This window comes from Pygocentrus nattereri, chromosome 12 (genome assembly GCF_015220715.1).
Source record: "Pygocentrus nattereri isolate fPygNat1 chromosome 12, fPygNat1.pri, whole genome shotgun sequence".
In the NCBI taxonomy this organism is placed as follows: domain Eukaryota; kingdom Metazoa; phylum Chordata; class Actinopteri; order Characiformes; family Serrasalmidae; genus Pygocentrus; species Pygocentrus nattereri.
The window spans coordinates 19,358,579-19,380,068 of record NC_051222.1 but is presented as its reverse complement, the minus strand read 5'-3'; the positions used below and the strand labels follow the sequence as shown (position 1 = coordinate 19,380,068).

Here is a 21,490-nt window from a genome sequence, read left to right as displayed (position 1 = left end):
GGGTGTCACAGACTGGCACTGTTTAAACTAAATCCTGATAGCAGTTCCATCTAAAAGTCCTGTTTGTCATCCTTACGCTCTCTCTCTGTAGCTCCTCCCACACCTGGTTAACCCTATTAATCCCTGTTGGATCTCATCATCTTTAACCTTTTGTAAGAGGATTAGTTTTAACTGATGGTGATGGCAGTTGAACAGACATCCCCTCATTCTTTAAAGGCAAAAACATAACCATTCTCACCTCCTCCTGATCGCAGAAAAAGGTGTTTTGGGCTTGTGATTGACTGAGTAGCTGGAGGGAAGAGAATGGCAGTTCACGTAATGCTGCACGTCATGTAAGCTTAACATTTGTCGTGTTTGCCTTTTCACGATTTTGAAAGTTTTGAGTCATATGCTGAGCTGAGGATTACAGAATGACTGAAATGCTTTATGCAGTGAAGCATCATTAGATTTTATGTGCTGGAGGCTGAAGTTCATACTAGGAAGTGGTTTAACGAAGGCCGCCACTAACTGACTAGTGGTTTTTTAATCAGGTCTGGGCACTAAGGCTTCCTATAATTGCAGATTTATTGGACATGAATAACATGTTGCTCTAGCTCCTGATACCAGTGCAAAGAATAGGACATGGTAAAAACATCCAGTGCTGTGAACAAGTATTTGCCCCCTTCCCAGTATCTTTTTCTTTCATATTTGTCACACTTGAATGTTTCAGTCCATCAAACTACTTTCAAGATTAGACAGTAATAACCTAAGTAAACACAACACAAACAAATATGACTTTATTTATTGAAGGAAAAATGCTGTTTAGCCCTACTTGGTCCCCTTAGCTACTAAATCAACTAGTTAACCAACTTCAATTGGCTGTTGGGTTCAGTTTCAGTAGCCACACACCCAGGCATGATCACTGCCAGACCTGTTGAATCTAAGCGTCACTTAAATAGAGTCCGTCTAGCCACGTGAAGCAGGCTCGAAGGTGATGCCCCGTTCTCAAGAGATTCAAGTACACAAAGTCATTGAAATCTATCAGTCTGGAAAGAGTTACAAAGCCATTGCTACGCTTTATCTTCAGTGAATGGAACGATCATTTAAAAGCTGCATGTTGTGTTTGCTCATGTTGTCTTTGTATTGTGTTAAAATTATTTGAATGATCTGAAACATTTATGTGTGACAAATGAGCAAAAATCACATTGGGGTTTGGTTTTCATGTTCTAAACAGTGCACCTAAAAGCTCGATGTCCTTGGGGGCACAAAAAAAAAAAGCTGGCCCAACGATGTGACACACTGCTATGCTATACCTCGGCACTCATCAGACATAACGACTTATTCTCTTAAGATTTGGTCTCTCCCATGTCCTTCGCTGAATGTGTTAAAAGCAAAAGCGTCCTAATCAAAATCCCGCTCAGTTTCAGCCCTGAGCACTTTGTAGAGGCAGAGTTTAATCGTTTGGGAATGCATACCAGCCATGCTTTGTATAAGAACTTCCTTCAGCTCTTTCTTCTTTTCCTCTCACTCTTGTTTATCTCTCGTAATGCTCTTTCTTGCATGGTCTGTGATGAAACACGCGTTAAAGACCAAAAGAAAAAGACTTGAAATGGACTTTGGAAGTGCGTCTGTTTTATTCAGCCATTCTGACTTGTGTGTGTTGAACTCCCCTGTGTAACTGAGTGTGGGTAAGTGTAGGGGAGAGATTTGATACGGGTGCTTGGGTGCCGGTATGAGAGGCACTCAACTCTATCACTGGACGCTTAATACTGGCACGCACCCCTGTAGGTCACAGCAAAAAAGACTTGCTCTTTTAGAAGACAGTTGTGCGGGAGCGGTGGGGGGGGGCGGGGTGCCATGTTACAGCAGTTTGGGGTCAAGTGTTTTGCACTGGAGCACAACAGCATTCAGTGGAGCAACAACAGTAAGCAGTGGGTGGGCGGCTTAGAACCTGCAACTTAAAAAAAAAATGAAGAGGCAAGAGCTTTTGATAAGCTTCTTTTATAAGCAAGAATTACTGAAACTTTGTGAGTTCACACCATGTCTTCAGCATGGTAGTCGTATGAGGGAAGACTGATTGGGTGGATGGGGGATCTCTGAGAACTTGGGCAGCTTCTGCCTGTAGCTAGAAGGCCAGACCCCCCTCATAGGAACAGGGATGAGATGTTGTGGCGGTGGGGATTGCAAACCTTTCACGGGAATGGAAGGCGAGGATGTGAGTTTATAGGGCATTAGCCTGGACGAAGGAGGGCTTTCAGGCATGTTCCTCCCCCAAAACTTCAGTGATAACACGTCTGCATTCACTACCTTTCTACCATTTCTACCATTCTGCCGTTTGTGGTAGTTTTGCTGTTTTTGTTTGCAGCTCATGTCGTACCTTGTAAGTTGCATAAAGATGTAAATTCTTGTTTGTTGGAGTCTTTGAAAACCACGTTGTTGGGCCAAATACTAACGTCTTGCAAACTGTTTTAAAGAAAACGCAACTCACTGGTGGTGGTTATGCTTTCTGCTTTGTGGATTTACTTTTCAGAGTTGAACTTAAGTAAAAATACAAAGACCTTATACTTTTGGAGACGTGTATAAAGTTAAAGGTGAAAATGATGGCTTACAGCTTGTAGTGTTTACAGCGATGCCATCAACAACAAAGCTGTTTTTAAGAGAAAGACCTGGGAAAGCAGCATCCAGCTGTGTCAACTTGCAGACAAAAGGTAGCATTTAAGTGACTAGTTTGCCTTGGATTGGCCTGTTATAAAGGCATTGTTTAAAGTCACTTTCTTTGCCATGTACAATTAACTCACCGGCATGCTTCCCCCTTGTTGCAGTCTCATAAACTAAATTGCTCACATTGAATTCAGGGATTATTAATTATCCTTTCTCCTCGTCTTTTATCATAAGGCATGTTTTCAAGGCTTGTCTTTTACAGAATGTTCCATTGAGAGCCCTTTTTAGTGGTCCTGACTACAAAAGTGAACGTGTGTCTTTCCAATTTCACTGGTTATATGACATACTTTTATACTTCTGAGAGCTTTTCTAAATGTTTATCAGTTAACTGAGTTACTGGTATGAAATCTTAAGCCTGTTGAGTAACCAGAACACATCGTATTGTGAAGTGGTGACCAGATATTCTCTGTTGTTTTTTTGTTATGTGGTCAAAATAATCAGCGGATTTGTTGCGAAATAAATCATCGGCCAACCCTTTCACCTCTTGTTTTTATCAGTAGATCAGATGTCACTCTGAGGAGGATGGTTTCTGTTTTGTCCTCTAAATTTCCTCCCTTATGATCTCGCCTTTTGTACCACTGTACAAGTAATATTGAATCCAACTGAAGGTGCTCTGTTTTTGATGGGTTATTTCAAAGACTTCGCTTTTTTGTTTTTTATAAACTCTTAATAGCGACTGCACATCAACTATCTAGTGCAGCAGATGAACCCCTGATCCTCAAATCCTTCTTAATTTCAGTGCTGATCTGTTTCTGATCAGTCTCCACCTTCCCATGAGCTACGGTGCCAAGCTGATCTAGAAACAGTTCTCGCAAATCCTTTATAAGCATGGCCTCTGATCTCACCATCTTTCGTCTGCTCATCGCTCATAAACCTCTCACTGCGGTTTAATTAACTGGCACAAGGCTGCAAGTTACACAGATAGTGTAGCGGTGGCGTGATATATAACACGTTGGACACAGATAGCCTGCTCATTACTGAGAACCCATTTCCACAACCATAAAATTACCACAGAATGCAGATGAGCATCCTGACCACTCTCAGAAATGTTAGTGTTAACCTGAGGAATATGAGCGTGAAATTCTCTGGATTTAAATATTTTGACACTGAAGGGGCTGTTTTAATCCCTCGTGGTTAAAGTTGTTATTAATGAGCAGGGGTAATATTTGCATAATCTCTTGAAGTGTTGGAAAGGATGGACGTGTATGGACTGAGCAGTTCTTAAGTGGTGAATGAGTGCTTCACCCCATTTCTAGCGGTCACGTGGGATCCAGCAAGCATTTATCTTGTCGTTTTTTTGTGTGTTTAAGAACGTACCTAAAACGGCGTAGTACACCATAATGCAAATGGAGAAACTACAGCTTCACAGTATGGATGATGGCTTTAGGTAATGTGTTTTGAATATGATTTGAATGCATTTTTTTTGGGTTATTTTTAGGATTTTTTTACTCTACTTGTTGTGAGTATTCCCATATATGCGTGTTTGGACATCACTACAAGCCGATATGATATTGTGGAAATGCTTGAGCCATGATATGATTCTCTTTCATTTTTGTTTAAGATTTGTGATGTGTTGCTATATGTTGTTGGGGTATATTTCTGTTTTGGTACTTTTGGCTACAAACGTTTTACTGCCCGAACTGAGAATCAAACCCTGTTCTCCAGTGTGTGAGGCAAGTTTGTTATCCACTACATTATCCACCTTAAAAAGTGTGTGTGTGTGTGTGTGTGTGTGTGTGTGTGTGTGTATATCGCTGTATTATTCTGTATAGATACTCTGTAATACATACACAGTGTCTGCGACTGACAAGTCAATCCACTACTGTTGCTTTTTTTTCGATGTGCTTGTCAAGCTTTCCTTAAACCCACAAATATTTTTGGGGAAAATGCATCACGATTTTGGCCTTTGCAGTACTGATACTGCATGAACATCCAAATGAGCCCTGTAGTAAAATAACAGTTTAACCACGTCACATTTTTACCAGTGTGGTTTTTAATGTAAGTTGTAAATTGTATCTGTGTTGTATTGTATTGTACAGTATTGCATTTTGTTCATATTGGGTCCGTTTTACTCCAGCTGCAGTGTGTCTTTTAAACTTAACCTAGCAGACTAGTAAAAGAGAATATTTGAGAGATTGTGTAAAAGTAGACGCTATCAACTCTAGGATATAAAAGGAGGCTTATCAATTTTGAGTTCTCTAGTTCTATGAAATATCTGTATAGTATTCCATGTAACATATCTTGCTTTGGGGATTTGGGTCTAAAGTGGTTGATGTGTGGAGCAGAGCTTAGTGGAGTGCCTAGCTGCCACCCCACCCCCACCACACACACACACACACACACACACACCATCCCTCCGGATGGATGCAACCGATCCTCAGTACTGTAATCTCAGTCGGGATCTATGGCTGCGGGCGTCACAGTGGAGCAGACACATGGAGAATTAAAAAATCGTGAAGGGAGATTATTTTGTGGACACTGTGGACATTCCCCATTGGAATTAAAGTGGTAAAAGCACGCTTTCTCACTTCCACGCACACCACACACGCTACTTACTGAGTAGGTGTGCTGCTGTTTTCTTCTAAGAGCATTCTGGGCATTTTTTTCCTTCCTCCCTGAAAGCACAGCTAATCTCTGAGGGGGACGTAACAGCCAGCGGTGGAGAAAAAGGGGTAAAGCAGAAACACTTACTACTTGGGAGTCTATACAACCTTTTGCTTTCTTCTTCTTTTTCAGCAAATCCGTCTTGTCCTTTTATCCTGTGCTCTCATATTGCCTTTTTAATCGACCCAACCATACTCAACATTTTCCCGTCGTTTTCAGCGCTTTTGTTCTTTCCTAATTACTGTTGCTGGGTTAGACAAGCTTTACAGAACACTGGCAAAGCATTCAGTTCCAACTAATGAGCTATCTTAATGACTTTACAGTGGCTGTGTAATGTAGAGTGTATAGTTTAGCCATGCTACCAAACTGGAATACTGGTCAAAACAAGACACACTGGCAAAAGCAGTGATGGCTTTGCCTCCATGGTAACGTTAGCTCGACTGTACGACGACAGAACCTACACCTGGTCTGTCCTAGCAGAGTGACTTTTCACTAATATTGAGAACGCATGCCATGTGAATTAGGCTATGTGGGTAATTCTAGAAAAACCTGAGTGCTAAACTTTCTCATTAGGTTGAAATGAGATTTCTGACACATTGTGCTTTGTGTGTCTGACCTGGCTGCGAAAAACAATGCGTTTCTGGGCGACGCGTGGATTGGCCAGTAGAGAATGAAGCACATTCATCCCTTCACCCCACAGTCCCAGATGCCTCCATATCTGTCTCACATTCTCTGCTCTCTCTGCACAATGAAGTATGAATCTCGTGGTTTCAGGCATCAGGCACTGCTTTTATTTTCTTTAGCCTAAACAGGGCCAAGCACGACAGCTCTTTAATCCAGGCTCCCAGCTTTGTTTGTGGTCTGTGCACTGGGGTTATTATGTTACCAAATTTTGGCCACAGTGAAGAAGTTATAAAGCATCATAGTACCTATTAGTGTAACGAGGTGATTAGTAACAATATTTGGTTTAGTGATGTTAGTGATGAGTAACCACAAAAGCTTGACTAACTTCTTTATTGTTATTAGTACTGTCAAAGATTAGCCTAGGCTTAAAATGGTAAGAATAATACTAAACTCTCTGTGTTGGGCAGTATTTAGTGTTATCATATGACTAATTGAACCATTATTTATAGGAGGATGGGAAAGCACAGAATAGAAAGGGTGACAGCTGGAGCACAGGCCAAATTCTGACCCCCAGCCCACCCCACATACACACACATGTCAGTTTCTGCATTTAGGGGACAGAAAGAGTCACGCAAAGTGAGTTCTGGAGCTATGACAGCACTTTGAGCTGGAAGGCTATCCAGACATTTCAGCATGTACAACACCTCCTGACTTTTGACTTTCAAACAAATCTGGGTCAGCAAAGCATAAATAAGGCCTAACCCTTAGACGTTACACTGTTTGTGGGTGGGTGACAGCGTAACTTTAATTTTATCCAAATTATTTCTCACTTGTAGTTGTTTGAAACAAGCAGAGAAGTTGCTTCTATATTTGTGTTTGTAAGTAGAAGAAGAGTTATTTTATTATGATTTGCATTTGATGTTTAGAAAGGAAAACCATCCTTCCAAATTTTGTCATTTCTTGCCATCAAAACAAATGGACAAACGTCAGACGAGCAGACCTGGACCTATCGATACACAGTGCAAATAGAGTATAGAAATAATGCGTGATGTAGCCAGATATGCAGCTATGTTACTGTGAAATTGCCTTTAAATAGAGTAAAAGGGCCATAATAACTTTAGATTTCCAAGGTTTGCAGACTACAATATTATTAATGTTTGCAAAAACGTCTAAAATGATAAATCTAGTGAGCTTAATCGTCGCCGAATAAAAGAACATAAAGGCAGTGTTCATTAAAAGTCGTAGTATATGTTGCTAGTTTTGTGGCCAAATTACTCTAATATGAAATAATGGAATTGTGAGTGTCACACAAACGAATGTCTGATGCAGTTTTGTCTGGGACCGTGGTGTGTTTGCTCGTTTTGCCTGATGCCTTTTGTTCAAGGACATTTCGCCCGACGTCCAGCTGTGGGAACGCTGAGGCAAGACTGTTTTTCTTGAGGCCTGAAGCTGTTTTGTCTGTTGTCTGAAACCTGACACTGTGGTCTGAAGATGTCCTAAAGTGTAAACTGTGGCGTAGGCGGCTGCACCCTCATGACATCTGCCTGCTGCATCAGCATCCAGTCTTAAGAAGTCCAGTTATGTTCATGTGTGAGAATTGCTAGCGTCTTGGTGGAGGTTGTGAATGAACATTGTTTCTCCATCAGATGGAGGTGAATGAGCTTTGTACCTTGACTGAAGGCTGTCGTCTCTGTAAGAACCCAGTCCAACATCCACGGTGATTGCATTCTGATTCAGTTTTAACTCCAGACTCGGGCTGTACAACTCAGAGAGACGCACTTGGATCTCTCTGACTTAAGTAGCAGGTTGAGACACACATACATACACGCACACAGTAAAACCTTGCACACTGCTGTGTTTCAACAAGGCCCAGCCTGTTAGTTCCTGCCTGAACCTCTCATATTCAGCTGTGGTCTGTACATCAGACTGAAACTAATGGCATGTATCAAGCTATCTCGGAGTGGATTCCGTCATTCATTCCTGGAGTCTAGAGTCTTGCATTTCTGTCCTCTGACAGCTGAACATCCTCAAAGACCCTTTAGCTTGTTTCAGCTCTCTCTCTCTCTCTCTCTCTCTCTCTCGTTTAATTAACTCTGCTGGTCCCCTTTAAAAAAACGAGTAATGATCATAATTTAAGTACATGCACCAAGCAAATGCATCACAGAGACGTCCTTTATAATGTACCTCAGGCCAGAAAAGGTTTCACACCCCACCCCTAACTTACACACTCAGAAACGGGCGTACACATACATAGAGCTTGCACAAAATCAGCCATGCTGAGATCACTTATTGTGACTTTTAACACTTTCAGATTATTCAGTAGAAACTATCCAGGTGTAACGTCTGCTCAGATACATGCCTGGCCCTGTCCTCCCAGATTATTACCACAAAACCAACAAAAATAGCCCATGTGAACAGGACTTGATAGATATGTGATGCAACAACAGTTTTACATGGTTGAAATGATGCACAATCCACAGCTATTCACTCCTTACATGAATACACTGTAATAAGGATTGGGGAGTAACTGTGCTGTACTGGGTTAAAATTGAAACCCTCGTCACTTTTTTCCGTGCACAGAAATAGTGAAAGTCAGTAAAGCGTCTGTGCATTACATATGATACAAAAAGGTGCCCACAGTGGTCCCAACAATTTCTTTGCAGCACTATGATAATTGCTATAGATGGACCACTTTTGGTTTCTAATATAATTCTAATAATTTTTCATTGGTCTTTCACAGGGCCTGTGGCATGGAAAACCAAATTTTATTTATTTTTTAAATAAGAGATGATCCAGTATGTAAACCTTGTTAAAGTTTTTAAAAATTCTACAACAGTGTTTAAGAGCCACTGTTAAAAACTAAAAATAATAGACTTAGAGCATAAAGATGTAATATTTCAAAATTGATGTTATAAAATCGTAGTATTTTGAGAATAAAGGCATAATATTTTGATATTCAAGTCATATTTTTTACAATAAAATTGTAGTATTTAGAAAATAACGCCATAAATTTACAAGAAGAAACAGAAACTTGCGATATTTTGAGGATAAAGTAGGCTTAATTGTAGTGGGGCTATTATAACCTGTTGGGGCCATCTGGTCCTTTCTTCTAAATTAACACGTTTTCTTGCATGGCCATTTCAGTGACTCTATAACAAAGGTGCTGATGTGCCAGGAGACACCAAGTGTGTTCCTTCATTGGTGAAACCGGTACGAACGTATAACTCTACCAACTCCTCACCGTCCCTCATTTTTACACAAGGGGGTTGCTACCTTTGCCACCTTTATGTCAGAAATCTATGACTTTCTCAAAGTGTTACAACTTTATTTTCAAAATATTATGAATTTATTTTCAAAATATCATACAGTTCCACTTTTTATCTCAAAAATATCATGACTTCATTCTCAAAGTCAAAACCAGCCAATTTTGAATTGTCGTCATGAGGGCACAAAACTTTATACATCTGCCTACAGCAGTTTACCTTCACCAAGTAACGCTGAAGTTATAAGGCATGTTTCTATAAGGATCGGACTGCTTTTTGAATGAGCAGACAATATACAGAAGCCAATCAGAAAAGAGGTCATTTACATATACAAAGGAGCTTGGAAAGTAATAAAATACAAAAAAAATAGTATGTTTCCTTTTAAACAAATAGTTTTTAAATGAGAGGAGCAACTGTGAAGATCAACAAATCTCCATATAATATAAAGGTTCTTTTTCCTAGAGCTATACATCCAAGCCATTTAAGAACTATTAAGGAACTTTTTTTTTTTAAGTGTAGTTGATCTTTGTGCTGAATTACATGTGTTCTCAAATAAACTGCAGTTTGGTTCCATAAACATCTGACTCTGACATAAAAGGCTCTCACTTATTCAGTCATGCTCTAAAACTCATCTAGAAATTTGAGATTAGCCCCACGTACCTCATCTTATCATGCTCTGACGGAGTCACTCTCCAAAATCCTCTTAGTGCTGCCAGGCGAATGGTAGGAGATGGAGTGAGTGTGTTCCAATTTGAGCATGACTTCTGGCTCTCGTTGCCATTGATCTCAATGAAACCTCGGGATATCACTCAGTAACTGTCAGTCTTCACTTGACGTGCACTCTCTCTTTCTCTCTGGTGATGGGTTGATGCAGTCCTTCAGTGGAGACAATAGGGTCTTTTGTTTTATGACTGCTCTCCTTACGAAGATGTTTTTACACCAGAGTTACCAGTGTTTATATAGAGCTGTAATGATGGGATAGCTCCCACAAATTGATTCCAGACATCTGGGTCCACAGCAGTTTCACAGTGGAGCTGATTGGAGCTGAATCTGATTGGGTTGGGCTCTATGCCAGAATTCTGCTGGTATTCCTCTTCAAGCAGCAGCGCTTTTAACAAAAATGTTAGAAGGGGCGAGACAAAGGTGACTGTGTTGTGGAAAATGGATATGGGACAAGTAGGGCTGCAGTAATGACCGCAACACCACAAGATTGGGCACGTCACCAACAAAACCACATACTTCCGTTTTTAGTTTGGGGTTTTTGGAAAAACTTTTTAAAACGTTCAAACTTAAAGCAAAAAGGAGAGCATGAGGCTTATGGAATATAAGCTAAAATCGGGCTACTACACTAAACTGACTTCAGCCCATAAGGCCAGTATTAGGTATGTACATGCTGTATCTCAATGTTCATTGAGCAGAAGGTAGGAATACCCTGTAATCCGATCAATGCGTTACATGCACTTGAGTAATCAGATAATGGGAAAACTCTGGGTCTACATATTATTGGCAACTGGCCAATAAACTCACAGATGTGACATAAACCTAACGTATATCTAATCCCGCCACTTTACCTGAAAATATAAATATACATCATCTAGAAGATGAAGAATATTTAAATCCTTAATTTTCTAAAGGATGTATTTGGTCTCCGCGTCGCTCGTGGCAACACTACTTGTTTTTTTTTTCTTTTTTTCGGCACTGCCGTCTTTTCCACACATGCACAGACTGAGAAATCCGTAAGAAATCAGAGTAGGAGTTTACATGCACTGAGGAATCTGATTACTGAGCTAAAATCCAGCTCTCTATCAGATTTCTAAATCGGATTTCTAGACTCTTTTCAACTAACGTGACTCGTTTTTTTGACCAGTTAGAGTTTTTCCTTTTCTTGCTTTTTTTTTTTTTTTTTTTTTTTTTTATTTTCTCCCCAATTTAGTCGTCTCCAGTTCCACCCGCTATTAGGACTCCCCTAGTCACATGATGCTACCAACGCTAGGAGGGTGGGGCTAGCACAGGCTTCCTCCGAGAGCTGTGAAACCAACCACTGTTTCTTTTCGAACTGCCGATCACGCAACGTCACGGGACAGCCGGACGCACTCGGAGGAAAGCGCCAACCGCCAGATCTGTTACGTCAGCTAACAGACGCCTGCGTTGACTAGCATCACGTTGAGTGATGGGAGGAGGAGGGGGGCCATCCTACCCACCCAGAGAGAGCGAGGCCAGTTGTGCTGTCTTGGACTCCCGGCTACGGACGGCTGTAGCATCACCAGGGATCGAACTCGCAATCTCCTGATGACAGGGCCAACGCCCTCGGGAGCGCCACTCGGGAGCGCCACTCGGGAGCCAGTCATACCAGTCATACTTTTCATTTTTTATTCTGCATTTCATAACAAATAATGCAATTAACTGCCCCCCTCCCCCCATTTGCAGTGGTATTGCTTATTATTTGCATGTGAAAGCTCTTCCATTTTGACCGTGAGTGGGTCTGTAGATTGTCTGTTTGTTTGCTTGGAAATGAAAGCAAGTCGTGTGCTAGTAAAAGCAAATAAAACTGAAATCCTTCTCTTTCTTTCCAGATTGATGGTTGATGGCTGGGAGCCCCCAGGCTCGCGTCCAAGATTGACACTCGACAGTGCACAGTCTCCGCCAATCTCCTCAGTGAGCTTCGTCTCCTGCCAGATAAGACCGCCCACAAGCTTCCACTACGTCTGCCCATTCCTAAGCCCAGCAACCTCCAAAACGCCCTCAGCCAATCGCTGGGGCAAGAAAGCATCGCCATGGACACTGAGTCCACCTACTCCGGCTATTCATATCACTCTGGCCGGTCGAGGGGGTCCCACAGGCATGGGTAAGATCACAATTCTCCATTCTGTGGCGATGCCACGTAGACACTTTTCCCATGTAACCCAAATGTAGTTGATCACCTAAGGCATGTTTGGGGAACGAAGTCTGTTTGTGTGGGTTCTAACACTGTTAACATACTGATATTTATAAAAACAGATAAAATTCACACTTCATTATGTTTTTCCTATGACAAAAATAGATTCCTGCTTTCTTTTGAGACTCGAGCTCTGTCAGTGTCTTGTTTCCCCTCCTCCTCTCTTCCTTTCGCGTCTCTTCTTTTCGTGTCTCTCTCTCCTTTCATTGTTTGGGTTATTTGTCTGTCAGTAGGGGAACTGCTCTGACTGACAGGTTCAGGAAGGCAGTTGGATACAGGTGCTGAAGGGCCCTGGATACTGAGATCTCTCTCTCTCTCTCTCTCTCTCTCTCTCTCTCTCTCGCTCTCTCTCTCTCTCGGCTGTACTATGTATTGTTTGGTACTTGTTATTGTGGTTTTGGCCTTTACAATACTGGTATTACAGGAGGCTCTAATATGCAGATGGGCCCTCTAACAAGTCTTAATGTTTTTACTGAATGTTGTGAGGTTCTTGACTAAATCTCTGACGGTCCAGTGGACTTTTTGTTCTCTGTCAATTACAAACAAGCAAACAAGATCTTACTGCCAAACAGAGCAATGAATAAAGGTCTTTATGTGATCCAATGAGCAATACTTTTTGGTCAGAAAATACAGGCCTTATCAACAACCCTGTAACACAATACGTCTCTAATGTGTTTTTAATATGTCCAAATAGCAACTTTATAAAGGAAGGCAAAAACATTGTTAACTTTAAATGTTAATTAATGTAATGAGATTTTTTTGTAATTTTGCAGCATTTCAATTGGTCCATTCATCATGACATTTTGACGCAATGTGAAATATGTGGAAAAAAAAATTGAGGGTGGGATGGGGTGCAGACATAATACATTGTGCAAGCCAGTCTCTGCTGTTAGCACAATGTTTCCCCTTATGTGTGTATGTATATGTATGTATGTATGTATGTATGTATGTATGTAGTGGGGCATTGCTTATAATTAGTGAGGTGTATTCAGAGAAGACTGTGATAATGACATAACTGTCACCACTAGTTTGGGAATGAGTGATCACTTTGAGCCAGCTCCTTGGAAGCGAATTCACAATGAAGAGCCATTTTTCAATTTATTTATTTATTTTTTTGCGTGAGTGAATTCAGACAAAACAAATGAGTCTTATGATGCTTAAAATCTGCCGGATCTCCTCTGAACATTTTGGTTGTGCCCCCTCATTATCCTCAACACCTGCTGCTTGTTGTGTGAGTTTGTCCCATGTTTGGGTTTTGGCTGCATCCGTATTTGGATGGGATTAGTTTTCCGTGGGGAGGTTTGGTAATGCCAGTTTAGCAGAGGACGTCTGTAATGTTCATGACTGTTTCGCACGGGACAAGAAATCTCAGGATAAATGGCAGAGATGGGAGTGGCTTCTGATTTAGGCACCACATTCACTCCAGAAAGGTGTAAAAACCGGATAAAACATTTAATTTAGCCGTTGTTTTTTTTACCCTAGGTATTTATCTTGAGGTCTTAAGTGAATGCACTGTGTCATTAGCATTGCCCTTAGCTTGGAGGCTCACAGCAAGCAGTCAACTTCTTTTAAAATCAGTCTTTTTACGCTCTTATGTTCTGAGTTGTACACGCAAGAGAGGACAGGAACGTCAAATATCAGTTTGATTTTAGCCACAGAAAACAAAATATCCATATTTAAGAAGCTCTGTTTCCACAACGTATGACTTTTTTACTGAAGTTTACTGTTTTACAAAAGGTAAAAGGCGCCTGATTATTCAGATGTGACTAAAACACAGAGAAACGGCAGTAAACTTTACATTACCCTACTTCCTCATGTAAAACTAGCCCCATCCTTATAGGGCTTAGCAGTGTTTCCAGGTGTGCCTCATTAGGTCTGAAGTTGGATGTTAATGACCACCTGCAGTTTGCCTGCCTGCCGTGTGAACCCCACCTCTCAAGATTCATCCGCTGAAACTGCTTATCAAAATCAGTTTAAAAGTAACAAACATAATGCAAGTTTTTTTAGTAGTTAATGAGAATTTAGATTAAGGTTTTATTGAAAAAAATGGCAGCACTACAGTATAAAGAGCTGAAAGAGCCGAAAGAGTCGTCTCTTCTCTTGGAGCTGAGCCAATTGACCTGACTTGCTGAAAAGAGCCAGAATGTTGTTTGGTATCATGACCAGTAGATGCGAGTGAAGACCAAGACTTTGTAGTAGTTGATTCTGTGACTCTTGAGACCAAGACAACAACAAGACTAGATTGAGATTTCTTTCAGAATATGAAAACATTTTTAATTCAGTTTGCAGTTCATTTGTATCATCACTTACACATGAAATATAAATAAATAATATTTTTGATCTATTCGGTAAAGTTCAGTCTCAGTCCAGTTTTGCATTGTTGGTGGTTTTGTTGATATTCAGTAATGATGGTTCAGGTTTAGGTTACCTCAGTTGGTGGCATTGCACTCAGCCGGTCTCAAGAACAATTTCTGAGTCCATTTAAACCTGAAAACTTCACAAGATTAAGTCTAAATGATGCCGAGACCAAGAAGAGACAGAGCCCATTAACTTACAGTCTCAAGACTGGACACAAGTACTACAGCCCTACTAGAATGCCCATCACTAGTCACAACAGCACCTATACCTCTCTCTCTCCCTCTCTCCCTCTCTCCCTCTCTCTCTATCTCTCTCCCTCTCTCTCTCTCCCTCTATCTCTCTCCCTCTCTCTCTCTATCTCTCTCCCTCTCTCTCTCTCTCTCTATCTCTCTCCCTCTCTCTCTCTCCCTCTATCTCTCTCCCTCTCTCTCTCTCCCTCTCTCTCTCTCTCTCTCTCTCTCTCCATACCTCATTCCCCTTCAACACTTGCACTCTGGCTGTTGAATGTATTTGAAGTTTAGAGGACAGAGTCTCTCGCTGTAGCTCTCTGTTCACTTCCCCTCAGAGGGCCCTCTGTCTCAGATGCATTTCATGATATAGAGCAGAAGATCAAAAGCAAAGGGAAATATCAAGGAAGCCTCCCTAGACTCTGAGAATCCACTCTTAACTCTACGCTGACCTGTCACTCATGTTGAGATAGAGGGAACATACACTTCGTACCAGAGACTAAAGGAATTTAAGAGGCTTTAAATCTCCCTTTTCTCACAAGCTTGCCATGAGTATAATAGGCTCCTTTGGGGCTCGTTCCTAAGTGACTGCCACTACAGGAACGTTCACACACAAGCTCTCTCTCTCTCTCTCTCTCTCTCTCTCTCTCTCTCTCTCTCTCTCTTTATGACACTTTCCAATGCTGAAGTCATGAGTCACAATTCTGTGCTACTGTCTGAGTTGAATATAAAGCGGCCTGCACTTGAATCCTGAAACTGGTTATCCTGGTTTTACCTTGTTAAAGTTATTATGTCAGGTGATCATAAACAACCACAAGCAAGTGAAAAAAATGACTAATGCTTGCACCACATGTTAGCCCTTAGATGTCAGTTGTTCCCAGTGATAACAGGAGCTTGGTGCAATCTTATACGAATCCTGTAAACTCTCACTGTAAACTCTTTGGATTAAGTGAGAAATTCTTTCAGAAGTACAGATTTTATACAGTTCATCTTTGTTTGTAAGTAGAAGAGGAGGTTCTGTTTTGATTTCATTATGAAAAGCTATTGTATTTAGTGAAGGAGAAAATCGGATTTGGGCCACTTTTACCTGCTGTGTAGACGTAGCCTAATAAATGCAAAGTGAGAAGGCGACTTCTTCAGATAACTACAAGTCCTATCAGCCATTTTTTGTATGGTGAGCATTTGTCATAAATGAAACATTTAGGGACTTCAGACTAGTCACACCACAGTCTTGAGTGTTGGAATTATCGCTGAGAGATTGTGAGTTCAGTCTCTGGGGATACTGTCCATGGCCAGGAGTCCAAGAATCATAATTGGCCTTGCTTTTTTTGTTACATATGTTAAAAATATTGGGGAGACAGTCTATGCTAGACTTTGCCTTCCCAGCTTGGTAGCATTTTGTGTGAGGGAGGCCTAGTGAGCAGGTGGATTTGGCCATGACTAAATCTGGGAAAAATAGGGGAAAGTGTAAAAATGAAACATTTATGGTAGCGTCTGTGCTATTTGATCCAATAACGTCACAGTTTCTGAGCTAAAAGGCACTGATATGAAACACACAGACAGATGGGTAGCCCTGCAAATGTACATTTAAATGCAACATGCCTGACTGGTTCACAATATTTACTGAAGAAAATCATAGTTGGCCAAACAAAGAACACAGAGGAATGTGCAGGGTTTAACTTTCAAATGTATAATATGTGGCCAGTTTTAAGCTGTAGGTTTTTGAAAAAAGTTGCATAAAATCCTACAAAACTGTGCAGAAGTGTCCAGTTTTAATTTTGTGTAATTTTATCTAGTTTTTTTCACCATTCATCATGAGATGAATTTGATGATTACAGATGTTTCTTTTCTTTCTTTTCTGTGCTTTACAGTCATGCTCCATATTTGGCATGCAAATTGCGTTCAGTGTGGTCGAAGTCTAATGAATTGCTGCATTATGTATACTACATTCAGTGCTTAGCCATGGATATTGCAAGCAGTGTATATGACGCCACTGATATGTGGCTAACATTGTCTGATCTGTACCAACAACCAGCCATTGTTTTCAGCCAGCGCTGTCATGGCTGATGCAAGCGTCTACTTAGGGGGCTTCAGGCATATATTGGAGTGCGCTTTGCATTGACATGATCACTGAGTCAGTTTTAATTGATTATCATCACTATAAATTTTAAGATGGAAATTTACATCATTTAGTTGTCCAGTGGACATGCTCTGATGTGCTGACTTGTATTTTAGAAAAGAAGAGACTAACATTGGAGTTTAAGACGGTTCCTCATTTATTTACTTATTTGTTTTTGGCTTTATAACAGCAACAATGACAATGTAAGTCTGGGACTTACAAATGAACAGTGAACACCAAACGTGCATTTGCATTTATACAGTCATTTACATATTTGTGTGGGTAAAACACAATCAGAGAATGAATGAAGCCCTCTTGAAACCCTGGATAGCTGCAGAGTAGACAAGGACAGCACTGGCAGCCCGGTGTAAATGTGTGTTGATGTCAGTGGCCGGGACTGTTTACGACATTACACCTCGTAAGAGGGAGGCATTGCAAGACATGAATAAATGTGCACACTTACCTTTCCATGGTGTCACCCTGCCCCCACTGCAGAGTAAAACCTATAGAGTATATCGTTACCTCTGTAATCTGTATTGGTGTGTTTTAGTCTCGATTAGGATGGGGCTTATAAAGCCAGACCACAGGGGTTACCTGGGGGAGTTGAAAGAGTAGGCTCAAGGGAGCCTTAGTGTGTAGTCTGTTTGGCCTTATTTGATTAACTTCTTTTAAATCTATTGTTTTAATTATGTTTTTTACATTTTTTAATTTACATAAATTTTATTTTATTTACATTAATTACATTTTTCTGTATTTTTTCATTTGTAAAGCACTTTGAATGACCGTTGTGTATGAAAGGTGCTATATAAATAAACTTGCCTTGCCTTGCCTTGCCTTGCCTTATTGTCTCCAGACATATTTAGGTGCAACAGGCTGATGTTTAGGCTGTGAGCACTATTGGCTCTTTGATATTAATTGAGACATTAATGGAATCATCTTATGAGCCAGATTTGTTTTAAAACCTCCAACATGTAAATATCTTTATTTCTGGGCAATCAACACTTAATAAATGAGAGCACTTCAACTTACCTGGATGTGCATACGACATCTCTTGAAGGGGAAGCCAAAGCTTCTTTCCTACTCGTGGTCTCACACTACTGGCGACATTGTGTCCCACTACATATGGGGACCACAGCGTACCAGAACAACATGGCAGGACTTGGGCCATGTTCGCATGCAGCAGCATTGATGTGTGCAGTTATATCCAGAGTGAAGAAGAACAGTGACGCACCACTTATTCCTTCTCTAAACTGTCTTCTGTACATGTGGCCTATCCTAGAAGTAGAAGAGTAGAAAGGTTTTGAATCCAGTGGACCTGGATCGTTCCCAGTTTAGTATTTTCTGTGTTTTCGCATCATTCACTCTGAGTGCTAACAGCACTGACTCCCACCAACTGTGATATCACGTGCATATCCTCTTTAAATCATAGGCTTTGAGTGCGCACGATGGTCTATTCAGCCATACAGTGTGAGTCACCAAGAACAAGATTTCTAAAATCAGTGTATGTCTGGTTTTAGAGGTCATTCTTCTACAGGTCAGTAAGCCAATCAAAAGACATAAAACTCGACAGGTGAGCTCAGATGCATTAGCATTGGATTTGATTCCTGCTCTCAGTGTGCTGTAGAGGCTGTTGTTGAAAGAGACAGATGAAGAGCATGGATCAAAGCTATGAAACATGCTTTACTTACGGCTCTACAGAAGCACTGTAAGCACTGATGTGAGAAAAAAAAAAATTCACCGCCGCACAACTCTTATCTGTCCAAGGTAACTAATATTATGCAGCTATCTTCTTTTAAAATCAGCTAAAATGTTAAGGTGCACTCATTTACACTAACGAGTACATGTGTCGTTCTACAGACATTCAATTTTGGACTTTAAAATTATTTTGTAAATTTTATTTTGATTTTATAAATCAAGAGCGGATTGAAAAGGCATAATTTTTGTCTTTTTTTATTTTTAACTGAGGAGATAGCATCGTCTTGCAACCCCCTTAAAGCATGCACAGTGTATTTAGGCAGCCAGTTTAAAGGGAGCCTGGTGATTTCATATTTTCACCTGTTATATCATGAACATGACTGCAAAACACCAGAGGGTGTCTGTAAGAGAGTCCTCAATAAAAAGGGGTGAAACAGCTAAAAACAAAAAATTCTATTTATGCTGGCATTTCTTTAAATTTGGGGAAAAAAAGAATACCCACCCGTGTATTTGCATTTGTCTACGGCAAACAGGTTTTGGGCAGTAGAATGGCAGCATTATTGCTACTGAGCGCTGATTGGCCATGAACATAAATGAGGCACTGTCAGAAAGCCCCATAAATAAGGTTCGTAAAAACACGACAGCAGTGTTAAAATATTTCTTACTGCTCTGTGTTCAGAAAAGTGCAGGACATTAATATAATTTCCTCTATAAAAATAATTATGCATTTACAAACTATGGTTTTTCACAAAAGATCCATTGCACCCCATTTGTTTGGGTTCACTTGTGAGCGCCTCTCTGGTTATATCTAACAACAGTTTTTCACAATACCTTTATAATTGCATTCATTAGTAGTTGCTATATAGCAACAGTGGTTCCAACACACCTTTTGTGCTGGAACTTTTTGAGTGGAAGAAATTTCCAGTATTAAAACTCGTATTTGAAGCAATAATTCTTTGCACAACTTTTTTGTTATTTTGCAAAAATCTTGTATTAAAAAGCAGTAGAACATTTTTTAACTATCATTGTCTGTGACAGAATCTGTACTGCCTCTATGGATATGTAGCCCCATGCACGTCCAGACTCTTCACAACTTATTGTGTTCTAGGTCCCATATAACCACTCATTCACGTGGAAAATTGGGCCTTTTGATTTGCCTAATTCTAATTATATGGTACCACACTTGATTTACACAGGGAACTGAATGAATTAAACATCCTCATGCCAAAAGCACTAATCCTTCACTGGCAAGGGGGGCTTAAAAGTTCCCCCAAATATGTTCTCCCTTTCAACTCTGGATTAGGCTCTGATGTGTCCTCCAGCCTCTTTTGTAAAGGTTAGCTGACTTTTAGTGAGGGACTGCTAGACTATATGGGATTATGTGTGTGTGTGTGTGTGTGTGTGTGTGTGTGTGTGTGTGTGTGTGTGTGTGTGTGTGTGTGTGTGTGTGTCCATGTTTTACACTTCTACATTCTGCTCTACTACCTGTAATTGCTTTGTAATTGCTTGTCATGTTATAGTACTTTCATGATAGTTTGTCATATGTACTGCAGCCTTTCTCCTCCACCCCCTCGCCTTCACAGAAGAAAGGAGAAGGAAACAGTTGACCTGACCTGAATATCAAACTTACCCACTTTATTGAATTTTCCCATTTCATTTTTATGTCATAATGTCAGCAGCATGCTGCTCTCTGGAATTGATAGGGCGGGTTCAGGTTAGTCAGGATTTATTCGGATGGGGGAGGGGGTGCTTTGCCATACAAAACTGGAATTAATGACAAAAGTGATGATTTATAACTCCTAAATCTTTTCCTATTAAAAACCTATTGATTTCCTTCTTTCTATTATCTTCATTAGGGTGTGTTCATGCTTGGCAGGTCTTTTCTTCTCTACAGACCTTCTTTCAACAGTTGTTCAACAGACAACTTTCTGATGCTGGCTTCTTGCGTATTCTTGCCTAATAATATCACAAGACGTAAATAAAATATTAAATTAAAATACACAATTAACCCTCTGGGGTTGAAATGCACCACGCATCAAATGTGAGGGTTAAATCCCATGATTCAGAAAGTTCAGTGGTTATTGTCCCAGTAACTGTCACATATTACATTTACTGTCACAAACTCTGACAGTATCAGTCAGTCAGGTTTGAGTTTTATCTGTATGATTTTGAGCCATTTCCAGCTTTGTTCTAGAACCAAGCTACTAATGTAAACATGCCCTTAATGTTAAACTTGAGGCTGTTGCTATTATCATACTAGTAATTATGTAATGTTCTGAGAGTTTTGATGATTAATCAAATTAATTTTTAAAAGGCCAGACAATAAAAATTGTCTATAACAAACCATGTATAGCCTTTCAAAGATTCTAAAATGCTTTTTAAAAATATATAAACTTTTAAAAATATATACAAAAATACGGTGCAGTCGAACGCAGAGGTTTGAACACCCTTAGTCAAACTACATGGTTTATTGATTTTCTAAGTAAAAAGGTGAACACATGCTCTATAGCAAACAAATCCAAATATGGCATTTCCCTACTAATACTAGTGCACAGTTTCCATTGATTTTCTAAGTGTAACCTATTGGGAAAAATAAACTATTTTTCCAAGATGTTAAATTCAGCAAATAAACCATAATTGTGTATTAAAATGTGCAGAACGTCTTTCTGTTAAGGACGTGTTAACTTATTTTCACTTTAAACAACAAAACAGGTGATTTGACTGGGGTTGTTCAAACTTTTGCATACAACCTTTTTACTATAACAAAAAGACCAAAAGGACAATACAAAAATGTACATTTTCATCATGCAAACCGAAAGCTTAATACTGACCATTTATCAGTAAGATTAAATAAATCAAATACCTTTTACCTGAGTAATCAAGTTTATTTGATTAATCATGACAGCCTTTTATAGTACAGCTCAACTCTCAGGCCTTTTGTAGGCCTTTTCCAGGTGTTTGCTAT

At 40.1% G+C, this 21,490-nt stretch overlaps 1 protein-coding gene across 3 annotated transcripts in view; it reads left to right on the top strand.

Moving 5' to 3' along the window:
• The window catches only part of LOC108434663 (vang-like protein 1), an 80,652-nt gene that overhangs the window by 5,230 nt on the left and 53,932 nt on the right, over positions 1-21,490 (top strand). For all 3 annotated transcript variants that reach the window (XM_017709980.2, XM_037543206.1, XM_017709981.2), the window contains exon 2: positions 11,765-12,036. In XM_017709980.2, coding sequence (XP_017565469.1) covers positions 11,966-12,036 — 71 coding nt within the window. In that variant the 5' untranslated portion in view covers positions 11,765-11,965. The remainder of the gene's footprint in view (positions 1-11,764; positions 12,037-21,490) is intronic.